Source organism: Ovis aries, chromosome X (assembly GCF_016772045.2).
Source record: "Ovis aries strain OAR_USU_Benz2616 breed Rambouillet chromosome X, ARS-UI_Ramb_v3.0, whole genome shotgun sequence".
Classification (NCBI taxonomy): Eukaryota; Metazoa; Chordata; class Mammalia; order Artiodactyla; family Bovidae; genus Ovis; species Ovis aries.
Window position 1 is genome coordinate 127,081,422 of NC_056080.1, and position 14,641 is coordinate 127,096,062.

Consider the following 14,641-nt stretch of genomic DNA (forward strand, 5'->3'; position numbering starts at 1 on the left):
TTAATAACATTGGGAGGGTTCAAGGAACAGAACTGACTTGTGGGAGGGAGAGACATTTCACTGAATACCATTTTGCATCTTTCAAATTCTGAATTCACTGGAATATACTTCCTACTGGGTAAAATAAGAATATGAAATCTAAGGAAATGAGTATTCAAATATTCCTAACTATACCAAAAAAAAAAAAAAACACCCCACCTTAGTTTGGTTTATTTCCTTTATTTGCTAGTTTTCATACTGCAGTTGCTGGCCTTCCTGTGGCCTACTGGGCACTTTGTTGAGCATGGAGGTGAAATGCATACAATTTGAAAAAGACAAGGAGTGGAAAATGGGAAAATATCACTGGGATGTGAGGTACATCCATACAGGAGAATGGTTAGCAAAACCAATTTGATGAATATGCGCTTTAAAACTCAGTATGTTGCTAGTCTTGAAATTAAGGGCTTCCCAGGTGGCTCAGTGGTAAAGAATCTGCCTGCCAGTGCAGGAGACGTGGTTTGATCTCTGCATTGCAAAGATCCCCTGGAGGAGGAAATGACAACCTACTCCAGTATTCTTGCCTGGGAAATCCCACGAACAGAGGATTTCAGTCCTCTGGCAGGCTACAGTCCATGAGGTCGCAAAGAGTCAGACACGACTTAGCAACTGCACAATAACAACAGTCCCCAAATAATATTTGATACACAGATTCATGTCACCACATGAATAATTAGCTTTCCAATTGTGACTATAAAGCAAAAGGGAGTCAAATTCAACCATAATTTTTAATTTCCCAAACAAAAATCAATAATTTAAGTCAGTGATTAGCAAACTACAGCCTGGGGCTAAATCCAGCCCTTCCCGTTTTTTTTGTTTGTTTTTTGTAAAGTTCTATTGCATTACAGCCAGGCTCTCGTGTGTGCACACTGTCCAGGGCTGTTTAGGTGCTTCACCAGCAGAGATGAGTAGCTGTGACAGATGCTAGATGGCCTTCAGAGCCTAAAACATTTCTTCTCTGGCCCTTGACAGAAAAAGTTTGCAGACCCCTGAATTAAGTGGTAAATGATTTAAGGACAGGGTGACATCTGACAAAAGTATCAGTTAAGACGGGGACAATGACCCATTCAATAGTAAGGTTCTCTCAAATAGGAAGATCAATAAATATGCATTTGATGTAATGTCTTTGACATACTTTTTGAGATCAATTATGATTATTTAAATACATATTCAAATACTTTAACAAGAACATTTTGTTCTTGTTACAATTGTTCTGATACAATGATTAACACTTTATTATTAGAGCAAGGGAACAGATTGCTTCTTAGTATTTAGCCCAAAGAGGTCTAACCTGAAAGGGTAAAGAAGCACAAGGTAACCATCTCTCATCTGCTGGTGCTGAAAGCAAGGTGGGAGTTGCTGGCTGTCCTCCACACATCCACCTCCTCATTCCAGCAGCTGAAGATTTGCTGTGGCCATGTAAGAAGCTGGGAAGCAAGAGATGCCTCCTAATCTTTCTGCTCCTAGATTCCATGATTGTTTTAGTTCCTTCTGGGGAAAGGGTATATCGTTCTTTCTCTCTTTTTTGTTGTTGAGAAATGGTGATTGGCTCAGTCATGATTCCTATCAAGTTTGTATGCTGTTGGCATATTAGGCACTTGCTGACTAAAAAAGTTTTACGTGATGAGTTCGTGTTCTTCTGGTGCCAGATGGAAGACAGATCTCCAAGATGAGTTCCCACTATCCTATATGCTCAGAATCTCGAAATCTTCCTCCAGGTCAAATTCCTCTAGTTGTTCAGTAGAGTCAATGAACTCTATCAGAATACAGAAATGAGGGGGAAAAAAAAGCTTGAAAACCTTTGGTTCAACAGGTCAGTATGTTACTCGGTAGTTAAGACCATACATTTTTTAATTGCTTTGCTACACAAAAGCTAGTGTAGAGGAGACTTATAGGTGAGACCACTGCCAAGTGTTAGCAATTCTCCATAAAGAATCAAAATAGTTTTAGGGGCCCAAGATGTGAGAGTAAAAAGATCCTGAGCTCACCTCCTCTTACGAGCCCAACAAAACCAAAACTATCTGTAGAACAACCATTGATGAAAAGGACTGGAACCTACCAGAAGAGATCTTCTACAACTAAAGTCATAAAGAAGAATTCACAGCAATATGGGTAGGAGGGGCAGACTCACGATATGATCAAATCCCACACCCATGGGCGGGCAACCCACAAAATGGAGAATAATATTGTAGAAGCTCTCCCACAGGAGTAAGAGTTCTGAGCCCCATGTCAGGCTCCTCAGACTGAGGGTCTGGCATTCAGGGGAGGAGCCCCCTGGAGCATTTGGCTTTGAAGGCCAGCAGGAGTTTATTGCAAGAACCCCACAGGACTGGGGGAAATACAGACTCTACGCTTCAAGGGCCCACACAAAACTTTCATGTGTACTGGGACTCAGGGCAAAAGGAATAATTTGATAGGAGCCTAGACCAGCAAATTTGGAAAACGCATCCATGGCCACAGGACTGGAAAAGGTCAGTTTTCATTCCAATCCCTAAGAAAGGCAATGCCAAAGAATGTTCCAGCTACTGCACAATTGCACTCATCTCACATGCTAGCAAAGTAATGCTCAAAATTCTCCAAGTCAGATAAAAAATTTAAAAAAAAATTCTCCACGTCAGGCTTCAACAGTATGTGAGCTGTGAACTTCCAGATGTTCAAGCTGGATTTAGAAAAGGCAGAGGAACCAGAGATCAAATTGCCAACATCCACTGGATCATCAAAAAAACTAGAGAGTTCCAGAAAAACATCTAGTTCTGATTTATTGATTATGCCAAAACCTTTGACTATCTGGATCACAACAAACTGTGAAAAATTCTTCAAGAGATGGGAATACCAAACCACCTGACCTGCCTCCTGAGAAACTGTATGCAAGCCAAGCAACAGTTATAACTGTACATGGCACAACATACTGGTTCCAAATTGAGACAGGAGTATGTCAAGGCTGTATATTGTCACCCTGCTTATTTATATGCAAAGTACATCATGTGAAATGCCGGGCTAGATGAAGCTCAAGATGGAATCAAGATGGCAGGGAGAAATATCAATAATCTTAGATATGCAGATGATAACCACCCTTATGGCAGAGAGCAAAGAACTAAAGAGCCTCTTGATGAGAGTGAAAGAGGAGAGTGAAAAAGTTGGCTTAAAACTCAACATTCAAAAAACTAACATCATGGCATCCAGTCCCATCACTTCATGACAAATAGATGGGGAAACAATGGAAACAGTGAGAGACTTTAATTTGGGGGGCTCCAAAATCACTGCAGATGGTGACTGCAGCCATGAAATTACAAGACACTTGTTCCTTGGAAGAAAAGCTATGACCAACCTAGACAGTATATTAAAAACTAGAAACATCACTTTGCCAACAAAGGTCCGATTAGTCAAAGCTACGGTTTTTCCAGTAGTCATGTATGGATGTGAGAGTTGAACCATAAAGAAAGCTGAGTGCCAAAGAATTGATGCTTTTGAACTGTGGTGCTGGAGAAGACTCTTGAGAGTCCCTTGGACTGCAAGGAGATCCAACCAGTTAATCCTAAAGGAAATTAGTCCAGAATATTCATTGGAAGTGGAGAAAGAAATGGCAACCTACTCCAGTACTCTTGTCTGGAAAATCCCATGGATGGAGGAGCCTGGTAGGCTGCAGTCCATGGAGTCACTAAGAGTCGGACACGACTGAGTGACTTCACTTTCACTTTTCACTTTCATGGATTGGAGAAGGAAATGGCAACCCACTCCAGTGTTCTTGCCTGGAGAATCCCAGGGACGGGGGAGCCTGGTGGGCTGCCATCTCTGGGGTCGCACAGAGTCAGACACAACTGAAGCGACTTAGCAGCAGCAGCAGCAGCATTCATTGGAAGGACTGATGCTGAAGCTGCAACTCCAATACTTTGGCCACCTGAGTTCTTTGGAACTGACTCATTGGAAAAGACCCTGATACTAGGAAAGATTGAAGGCAGGAGGAGAAGGGAACGACAGAGGATGAGATGGTTGGATGGCATCACCGACTCGATGGACATGAGTTTGAGCAAGCCCCGGGAGTTAGTGATGGACAGGAAAGCCTGGCATGCTACAGTCCATGGGGTTGCAAAGAGTCAGACATGACTGAGTGACTGAACTGACTTACTGACAGGCCAGACCTACCTGCTGGTCTCAGAGACTCTCCTGGAGAGGTGTGGGTAGGCTGCAGCTCACCAGGGGGACATAGACACTGATGGTGGTCATATTCGGGAATATTCTACCACATGTACATTCCTGGTAGCTGACATGTTGGATCACTAGTGCCAAGACCTGACCCTACCCAACAGCCTGTAGGCACCAGTGCTGGGACACCTCAGGCCAAACAAGTAATTGGGCAGGGCTTCCTTGGCGGCTCAGTGGTAAAGAATCTGCCTGTGATGCAGGAGACCCAGGTTCGATTCCTGTGTTGGGAAGATCTCCTGGAGAAGGGAATGGCTACCCACTCTAGTACTCTTGCCTATAGAATTCCGTGGACAGAGGAACCTGGAGAGCTATAGTCCATGAGGCCTCAAAGAGTTGGACATGACTGAAAGACTAACACTTCCACTTTTCAGACAAGCTGCCTGAAGAAGTCGAAAGCCCACAGCCTCTAGACACGCCCTTAGACATGGCCCTGCCCATCCGAGGGCCAAGTCCCAGCTCCACCCACCAGTGGACAGGCCCTGGCCCCTCCCACCAGGAAGCCTGAACAAGACTCTAGATCCCCCTCATCCACCAGGGGGCAGACACTAGGAGCAAGAAAACTATATCCTGCAACAGAAACCAGTCCTGACCCTGGGATCACCTCAGCCCTGGCCCTGCCCACAGCAGGTCAATGAAACCTTTGGGACACCCCAGACCTCATACCCAACTGTATCAGGAACTAGCCCCCACTTACCAATGATCTGAAACATGCTCTGGGATCCCTGGGCCCAGCAGCCACACTACAGGAACTAGCTCTGCCTGCCAGTAATCCAGCACTAACCTCTGCCATTAGTTGGCACAGCCCCAGAGTCTTCAGGACCCTGACTCCAGCCACCAGTGGGCCAGCACTAGCCCTTGGGCCCCCTTGGATTCTGCAACCAGCCACCTCATGACCAGGCCCCACTAAACAGCTACCAGCAGAATGTGCACAAGGCAGGGCCTGGCAACCAACCAGACTTGATACCAGCTAAGCTAGTAGATGGCCCACAGAGTCAGCCCACCACAACAGAAAGAACCAAATGGCCCTCATAGGGGGAACACCCAGAGCATGTAGCTTGGGTGACAAGAGAGGTGTGCACTTCTGGGACATACAGGATGCCTCCTTCAGAGGGCCAGTTCTCCAAAGTTGAGAAATGTAACTAACCTACCACAGACAAAAAAATACAAATAGCAACTTAGGCAAAATGAGGCAGCAGAGGAATATATTCCAGACACAGTAACAAGATAAAACTCCAGAATAATGAAGTAAAGAGGAGTTAGGCAATCTACTCAAGAATGAGTTCAGAGTAATGATTATAAAGATGATCAAAGAACTTGAGAAGAGAATGGATGCAAAGAGTGAGAAATTAGTATTTAACAAAGAGAACATATAAAGAACAACCAAACTGAGATGACAAATCCAAAAATGAAAAATATACTAGAAGATGTATACCTATGGCTTATTCATGTTGAGGTTTGACAGAAAACAACAAAATTCTGTAAAGCAATTATCTTTCAATAAAAAATACATTAATTTTAAAAAAGAAGTGAAAAAAAATATACTAGAAGAATGGACCAGTGTGCATGAAGACAGAGCAGTGGAAATCACTACAGCTGAACAGAAAAAAAAAAACAAAAACAGAAAAAGAATGAAAAGAAATGACAGTTTAAGAGCTCTCTGGGACAGCATTAAATGCACCAATATTTGCATTATAGGGGTCCCAGAAGAAGAGAGAGAGAAAAGACCTGAGAAAATATTAGAATAGATAACAGCTAAAAACTTCCCTAACCTGGGAAAGGAAACAGGCATCCAACTCCAGGAAGTGCAGAGAGTCCCATACAAGATGAACACAAAGAGGAACACACCAAGACATGATGTAATGAAAATTATAAAAACTAAAGATAAAGAGAGAATACTAAAAGCAGCAAGAGAAAACAAATAACATACAAGGGAACTCCCATAAGGCTATTAGCTGATTTTTCTGCAGAAATTCTGCAGGCCAGAGGGGAGTGACACAATATATTCAAAGTGATGAAAGGGGAAAACCTACAACCAAGAATACTCTACCCAGAAAGATTCTCATTCAGATTTGATAGAGAAATCAAAAGCTTTACAGACAAGGGAAAGCTAAAATAATTCAGCACCACCAAACCAGCTTTACAATAAATGTTAAAGGACTTCTCTGTGTGGAAAAAAAAGATCACAAATAAGAACAAGAAATTTAGAAAATGAAAAAGCTCACTGATAAAGGCAAACATACAGTAAAGGTAGAAAATCATTCAGACAAAACTAGTAAGGAGGTTAAAAGACAAAATTTGTAAAGTCACCTGTATCTACAATAAGCAGATAAAGGATTCAAAAAACAATTAGATGTAAAACATGATATCAAAAACAGTAATCATGAGGGGAGGAGAGTACAAATGCATGGTATTTAAGATGCATTTGAAATTAACAGATCAGCAACTTAAAACAGTCACATTTATATACAGACTTATACAAAAACCACAAAGCAAAAATCTATAATAGATATACACACAAAAAGAAGGAATCCAAACATAACACTAAAGGTAGTTATTAAATCACAAGAGAACAAAAGAAGAAAAAGGGGGGAAAAGACCTACGAAAACAAATCCAAAACCATTAACAAAATTGCAATAAGAAGACACTTATCAATAATTACTTTAAATGCAAACAGACTAAATTTTTCCAACCAAAAGACACACACTGGCTGAATGCATTCAAAAACAAGACCTATATATATGCTGCCTACAACATATTCACTACAGATCTAGAGACGTATACAGACTGAAAGTAAAGGGATAGATAAAGGTATTCCACGCAAATGGAAATCAGAAGAAAGCAAGAATAGCAATACTCATATCAGACAAAATAAACTTTAAAATGAAGACTGTGACAAGAGACAAAGAAGGACACTACAAGGGGTGAATCAAGGGATTCAAGGGATGCATCCAAAAAGAAAATATAAAAATTGCAAAAATATATGCACCTAACATAGGAGTACTTTAATATATAAGGCAAATAATAACAGTTATAAAAGGAGAAATTGATAGTAACACAATAATAGTAGGGAACTTTAACACTCTAGTTACATCAATGGACAGATCATTGAGACAGAAAATCAATAAGGAAAGACAGTTATTAAAATAACACATGAGACCAAATGAACTTAATTGGTATTTATATAGCATTCCATCAAAAAACAGCAGAACATTCTTTTCAAGTACACATGGGACATTCTCCTGGCCACAAAATGAGCCTTGGTAAATCTAAGAAAACTAAAATCATATCCAGCATCTTTTCCAACCAGAACTCTATGAGATTAGAAATCAAATACAAGAAAAAACTGCAAAAATCCACAAACACATGGAGGTTAAACAATATGATACCAAACAACCAATGGGTCACTGAAGAAATCAAAGAGGAAATTTTAAAGTACCTAGGGACAAATGAAAATGAATAAACGATGATCCAAAACTTATGGGTTATAGCAAACGCACTTCTAAGAGGGATGTTTATAGCAATATAAGTTTACCTCAGGAAATAAAAATCTCAAACAACCTAAACTGACACCTAAAACAACTAGAGAAAGAAGAACAAACAGTACCCAAAGTTATGGAAGGAAATAAATCATTAAGATCAGAGCAGAAATGAAATAGAGACTAAAAAAAAAAATGATCAATAAAACCAAAAGCTGGTTCTTTGAAAAGATTAAAAAATTGATAAACCTTTATTTAGCCAGACTCATCAAGAAAAAAAGGGAGAGAACCCAAATCAATAAAATCAGAAGTGAAAAAAGAAATATTACAACTGACTCCACTGAAATACAAAAGATCATAAGAGACTATTATGAGCAACTATACAGCAATAAAATAAACAGCCTAGAAGAAATGGACAAATTCTTAGAAAGGTACAATCTCCCAAGACTGAACCAGGAAGAAACAGAAACTATGAATAAACCAATTACCAGTACAGAAATTGAATCAGAAATTTAAAAATTCCCAACAAACAAAAGTCTAAGACTGGATGGCATCACAGGTGAATTCTACTAAACATTTAAAGAAGAGTTAAGAGCTACCCTTCTCAAACTATTCTAAAAAATTGCAGAGGTAGAAACACTTCTGAACTCATTCTATAAGGCCACTAACAACCAGACACCAAACCAAACAAAGATATCACACACAAAAAAGAAAATTACAGGTCAGTATCACTGATGAACATAGATGCAAAAATCCTCAACACAATACTAGCCAGCTGACTCCAACAATACATTGAAAGGATCACACACCATGACCAAGTGGGATTTATCCCAGGGATCCAAGGATTTTTCAATACTTGGAAATCAATGTGATACACCACATGAACAAATTAAAGAATGAAAACCATATGATCATCTCAATAGATGCAGAAAAAGCTTCTGATTAAATTCAATATCCATCTATTATAAAAACTCTCCAGAAAGTGGAAATAGAAGGAACATACCTCAACATAAGGCCATATATGACAAACACACAGCTAAACATCATAGTCAATGGCAAGAAGCTGAAAGCATTCCCTTTAAGATCAGGAACAAGATAAGGATGCCCACTCTTGCCACTTTTATTCAATATAGTTTTGGAAATCCAGGCCACAGCAATCAGAGAAGAAAAAGAAATAGAAGTAATCCAAATTGGAAAGAAAGAAGCAAAACTGTCACTGTTTGCCGATGACATGATATTATACATAGAAAATCCTAAAGATGCCATCAGAAAACTACTAGAGCTCATCAACAAATTTGGTAAAGTTTCAGGGTACAAGATTAACATACAGAAATCTGTTGCATTTCTGTACACTAACAATGAACTATCAGAAAGAGAAATTAAGAAAATAATCCCACTTACTATCACATTAAAAAGAGTAAAATACCTAGGAATAAATCTACATAAGGAGGCAAAACACCTGTACTCCCAAAAGTATAAGACGCTGATGAAAGAAACTAAAGATGACACAAACAGATGAAAAGATATACCATGTTCTTGGATGGGAAGAATTAATATTGTTAAAAACACCATACTACCCAACATAATCTACAGATTCAATGTAATCCCTAACAAGCTAGCAATGGCATTTTTCACAAAACTAGAACAAAAAACTTTCCAATTTGTGTGAAAACAGAAAAGACCTCAAATAGACAAAACAATCTTGAGAAAGAAGAACAGAGCCGAAGGAATCATGCTCCTTGACTTCATACTATACTACAAAGCTACAGTCATCAAAACAGTATGGTACTGGCACAAAAAACAGAAGCATAGATCAAAGGAACAGGACAGAAAGCCCAGAAATAAACCCATGTACTTATGGTTAATTAATCTACAACAAGTGAAAGTTGCTCAGTCAAGTCCGACTCTTTGCGATCCCATGGACTATACAGTCCATGGAATTCTCCAGGCCAGAATACTGGAGTGGGTAGCTGTTCCCTTCTCTAAGGGATCTTCACAACCCAGTGATCGAACCCAGGTCTTCTGCATTGCAGATAGATTCTTTACTATCTGAGCCACCAGGGAAACCTAAGAATACTGGAGTGGGTAGCCTATCCCTTTCCAGTGGCTCTTCCCCGCCCAGGAATCGAATCAGGGTCTCCTGCATTACAGGTGGATTCTTTACCAGCTGAGCTATCAGGGAAGCCCAATCTACTACAATGGAGGCAAGAATATACCATGGAGGAAAGACAGTTCCCTCAATAAGTGGTTCTGGGAAAACTGGACAGTTACATGAAAAAGAATGAAATCAGAATATTCTCTAATACCATATACAAAAAATAAACTCAAAATAAATGTAGGACTGGATACTATAAAACTCCTAGAGGAAGACATAGGCAGAATACTCTGACATAAATTTCAGCAATATTTCTTTTGATCTGTCTCCTAGAGTAATGGAAACAAAAGTAAAAGTAAACAAATGGGACCTAATTAAATGTAAAAACATTTGCATAGCAAAGGAAACTGTAAACAAAATAAAAAGATTACCTATGGACTGGGAGAAAATATTTGCAAATGCTGTGACTGCAAGGGATTAACTTTCAAATATATAAATAGCTCATATAGCTCAGTATCAAAAAACAAACAGCCCAATCAAAAAATAAGCAGAAGACTTAAATAGATATTTCTCCAAAGAAGCCATACAAATGGCCAACAGGCACATGAAAAGATGCTCAATATCACTAAGCATTAGAGAACTGCAAATTAAAACTACAATGAGGTATCACCTCACACTGCTCAGAATGGCCATCATCAAAAAATCTACAAATAATAAATGCTGGAGAGGGTATGGAGAAAAGGGATCCCTCTTATACTGTTGCTGGGAATGTAAATTGATGTGGCCACTATGGAGGACAGTGTGGAAGTTTCTTAAAAAACTAAAAATAGAGTTACCATATGACCCAGCAGTCACACTCCTGGGCATAGATCCAGAAAAGATGAAAAATCTAATTCAAAAAGATATATGCACCTCATTGGTCACAGCAGCACTATTTACAATAGTGAAGACATGGAAGCAAACTAAGTGCCCATCTACAGGTAAATGGATAAATAAGATGTGGTGTGTATATATAATATATGTATATATACACATGCATGTATATATAATGGAATATTACTTAGCCATAAAGAAGAATGAAATAATGCCATTTGCAGAAACATGGATGGACCTAAAGATTATCATACTAAGTAAACTAAGAAAGAAAAAGGTAAATACCACAGGATATCACTTACACGTGGAATCTAAAAAATGATACAAATGACCTTATTTATAAAACAGAAATAGACTCACAGACATAGAAAACAAATTTATGGTTACCAGAAGGGAAAAGGGGGGCTATAAATTAGAACTTTGGGATTAACAGATATATACTACTATATATAAAATAAATAAATAAGAACCTACTATATAGCAAAAGGAACTATATTTAATATCTTATAATAACCAATAATAGAAAATAAACTGAAAAACTACATATATATATAGATTTATCACTTTACTGTATACCTGAAATTGACACAACACTGTAAGTCAACTACATCAATTAAAAAAAGAAATGAACTAGACTTGTTACACAGTCCTGTTCACAGTGATTAAGATGAGGCTCTGCAAGATCTTTGAGGAACCTTTTGAATTACCCATGTCTTCTGATTTGGTTTCTAAACCAAACCATGAAAAAAAAAGAAATTCTACTCATTTTGATTTTCCATGGAGCTTATTTTCTTTTACTATTATTCTTTGAAATTGCTAAGTATCAGTTCATCAGAAGAAATACCATTCTTTGATCAGTCCACCTGAGTAGAAATTTTCATTCCACAGAAAGCATGACCCACAATTGCTTCTGTCTCATAAAACAACTGCTATCCAAGGGTCTGCTGGCCAGAGAGCTTCTGAACAACAGCTTACCTGCCCCTGTGGTTGTTACTTCCGGCTTGGCTGGAGGAACAAAGGGAGGCCAATGTGATGGATGTTTCTGAACTAATTCAAACATCCTTAAATTTTCCTTTAGAATTTCCTGAGGAGACATAGAATCAGTTGTAAACACTGCAGAGTCACTACATTTCCGTCCAACTGGCAATATATGACTCCAAACCCCAAGAGAGTAATCTGGTTATTGAAAGGTGAAAGCACAGGCTCAACAAATATACCCCTCCTGTACCAGACCCATCCCTCTTCAATTCTAGAAACTGTTGGCCAGGGAAGGAAGGATACTGGTGGAAGGATCTGATGGAAGGCTAGTACCCACTGCCCGTGCTCCATCATAAGGTTCAGGTCATTTGCCAGTTGCACGGGACCAACTCAATTTAGGGATAAGATGTTCCTGAAGTGTTGGCTCCAAAGAAATGTGGGTTAATTAAATTAAATCTGCCCCAAAAGAACATCAGTACACGTTGGCATGGTTTCAGTTTTAGTCCAAAACATATGGTATACGTCCTAATTTAAAGACCTTGGTCTTCTCAGAAATTTTTCTTTCTAATGTTAAATGTGATATACAGTTTTGCTACATTCTGAACTAATTTTAGAAAATAATTCTCCATGATGTCTCAGTCAATTATTAACTGGGGTTTCAGATTCAGCTGGGGACTTTGGAATCAATTATTTGTTTACCCATGAAGAAAAATCTTCCATCCTTACACTTAGGAGAGGCTGTGGGATCCCATCTCTCCAACCCCTCTGTTTTGCAACCTGACACCCCACCCAGGGCTCTTTAAACTACTCCCTATGATCTCCCTTCATTCTTTCAATAACCATTGATCAATGTCTCCCACAAAATTGGCATGTGTTAGAAGTGAAGGATGAGGGGGGCAGATACAAAGATTAGGAGCCAGCAAAACAATAAATATCTTTTGACATAAAGTGTCCAAGAAAAAAGAATAGCTAGCTTTCATATTTACACAGATTTCTGCAAACTGTGTTTCCTTTAAGTGGCAGTGTGGCTATATTTTATCAGTATATAAATAAAACAGTTACTAGAAAGGTAAGCCCCTTAAACCATAATGGAATACACTAAACTGTAAATGGACCATGAAACAAATAGAAAAGTAGTTTGGTTTATTCAACCACCTCAACGTTATAATCAGAGTATAGAAGAATTTGGGCTGACCTATATGAAACTGACATTTTAGGTTAAAATGGTAATTAGTTGAAGATTTCATTGACTCATAACCTCCATGAGATGGAACATTCAGTAGCTAAAAATATCGTTCATTTGACAAAGTAAGCATATTTCAAACCAAAGTTTTCCTTTGGTTTCCCCAAAGTTCTGTATAATTCCCCATATCTTAGTTTCTTTCTCTAGCAATAAAGTCATATCAGGGTGGATTTGTTACTATGAAAAACCGTCTTGGAAAGGAATTATGTTGAAAAATATTTGTTTTTATTAAGACTGAGAAAAACATAGATCTTTACCTTCTGAACAAGGCTACACCAGCTATCAAAGTCTTTCTCTTCTTTGCAGAAAAACCCCTTGGGGGAAAGCAAAAGAAGACAACTTAGAACTGTTCATGACATATATACACTACCCATCTCATGTCTCCAGTTCCCTATTGGCCATTCATATACGAATGTCCCTTCTCTAATTTGTTATTTATCCAAAATTATCTTGCCCCCAAAAATGTCCTCCTATGTAGAGAATGGGCATGTGGCCACGGTGGGGGAGAAGGTGAGGGTGGGATGAATTTGGAGATCAGAATTGACATACATACACACACACACACACACACACACACACACACACATGTACACCACCATGTGTAAACCGATAGCTAGTGGGAAGCAGCTGTCTATCACAAGGAGCTCAGTTCAGTGCTCTGTGATGTCCTAAAGGGATGGGATGTGGAGGGTGGGAGGGAGGTTCAAGAAGGAGGGGATATATGTATACATAGAGCTGCTTCACATCGTTGTACAGCAGAAACTAATACAACATTGTAAAGCAATTATATTCCAATTTACAAAAAGAAGAACTGGTCAGGGGTACCAAGGCAGGCCTTATGTATTGCAGGACAGAGCCGTTGGCCCAGAGTTGTGATACAACATGCGGGCCACTTCCTTTGGCTCTATCCTCCCAGCAATGAGGAGGAAGATTGAGTTTATCACTCTCCCAGATCAGTGCCTCACTAGGACACACACATGCTCATGCATAGTTTCTGTCTCTCTGCTTCTCACTCTTATTCTGTCCCTTTCCCTTTTACCCTATCCCTTTTCCCCTATCCCTTTTCCTCCCTGTCTCCCACTTCACACTGTGAGATATACTAACATAAAAACCAATCTCCAAAGCACAGGGTTAATTCCATTACATTCAGTGCACAAATACACCTACCTAGAAAAAAACAATGCAATAAAACCAGCAGACAAAAGCCAAGTAGTACTTTTAACTAGAGGTATTAATTAGTTAGGTGGCTTTGACCTTAAGGAAATTATCTGTTAGAATAAAGAGAACCATGGGCCTCTTTATCCATACTCAGAACATCCTACAGTACTAAAAGAATGGCCCAAAACAAGAGGAGGACTCTGTCAGCTCTCTAGCACTGGCACTCTGACAATCAAGTTAAACTGGAAGAGAGGATTCAGGCAGGCCTCAAAACCACTGGCTAGTTCCCACATAGCTGCCCCTTCCATGTGTCAACAGCAGACATTTTTCCGGGGGTGGGTGGGGGGAACCCTGCAACTTCCTGGATTGTGTGCCCAGAGGAATGGACATTTTCCACCCAGGAGGTCTTGGCCTCTTATCCCTCCCTATGTTTCACCTTATTCCCTGTGCCTGGGTGGCAATATTTTGGGGGCAAGAAAGAAAACAGAGAAAGATGGTAACAGTAACAATAACCAACATTTCTAGAATGCTTACAATATGCTGGGCACTGTGCTAAGTACCTTATACATAGCATACCT

The 14,641-nt window shown here is 39.3% G+C and overlaps 1 protein-coding gene across 10 annotated transcripts in view; it reads right to left on the reverse strand.

Moving 5' to 3' along the window:
• Positions 1-203: 203 nt before the first annotated feature.
• Positions 204-14,641, reverse strand: part of ATG4A (autophagy related 4A cysteine peptidase) — an 81,641-nt gene continuing 67,203 nt past the window's right edge. For 5 of the 10 annotated variants that reach the window (XM_060408103.1, XM_060408100.1, XM_012107574.5 and 2 more), the window contains 3 exons: positions 13,163-13,219; positions 11,660-11,768; positions 204-1,792 (listed from right to left, as the gene is read on the reverse strand). In XM_060408103.1, the coding sequence (XP_060264086.1) occupies positions 1,722-1,792; positions 11,660-11,768; positions 13,163-13,219 (237 nt within the window). In that variant the 3' untranslated portion in view covers positions 204-1,721. Of the gene's footprint in view, positions 1,793-11,232; positions 11,769-13,162; positions 13,220-14,641 lie in introns of those variants that run through there. The other 5 variants (XM_060408102.1, XM_060408098.1, XM_060408097.1 and 2 more) reach the window with 1 other exon arrangement.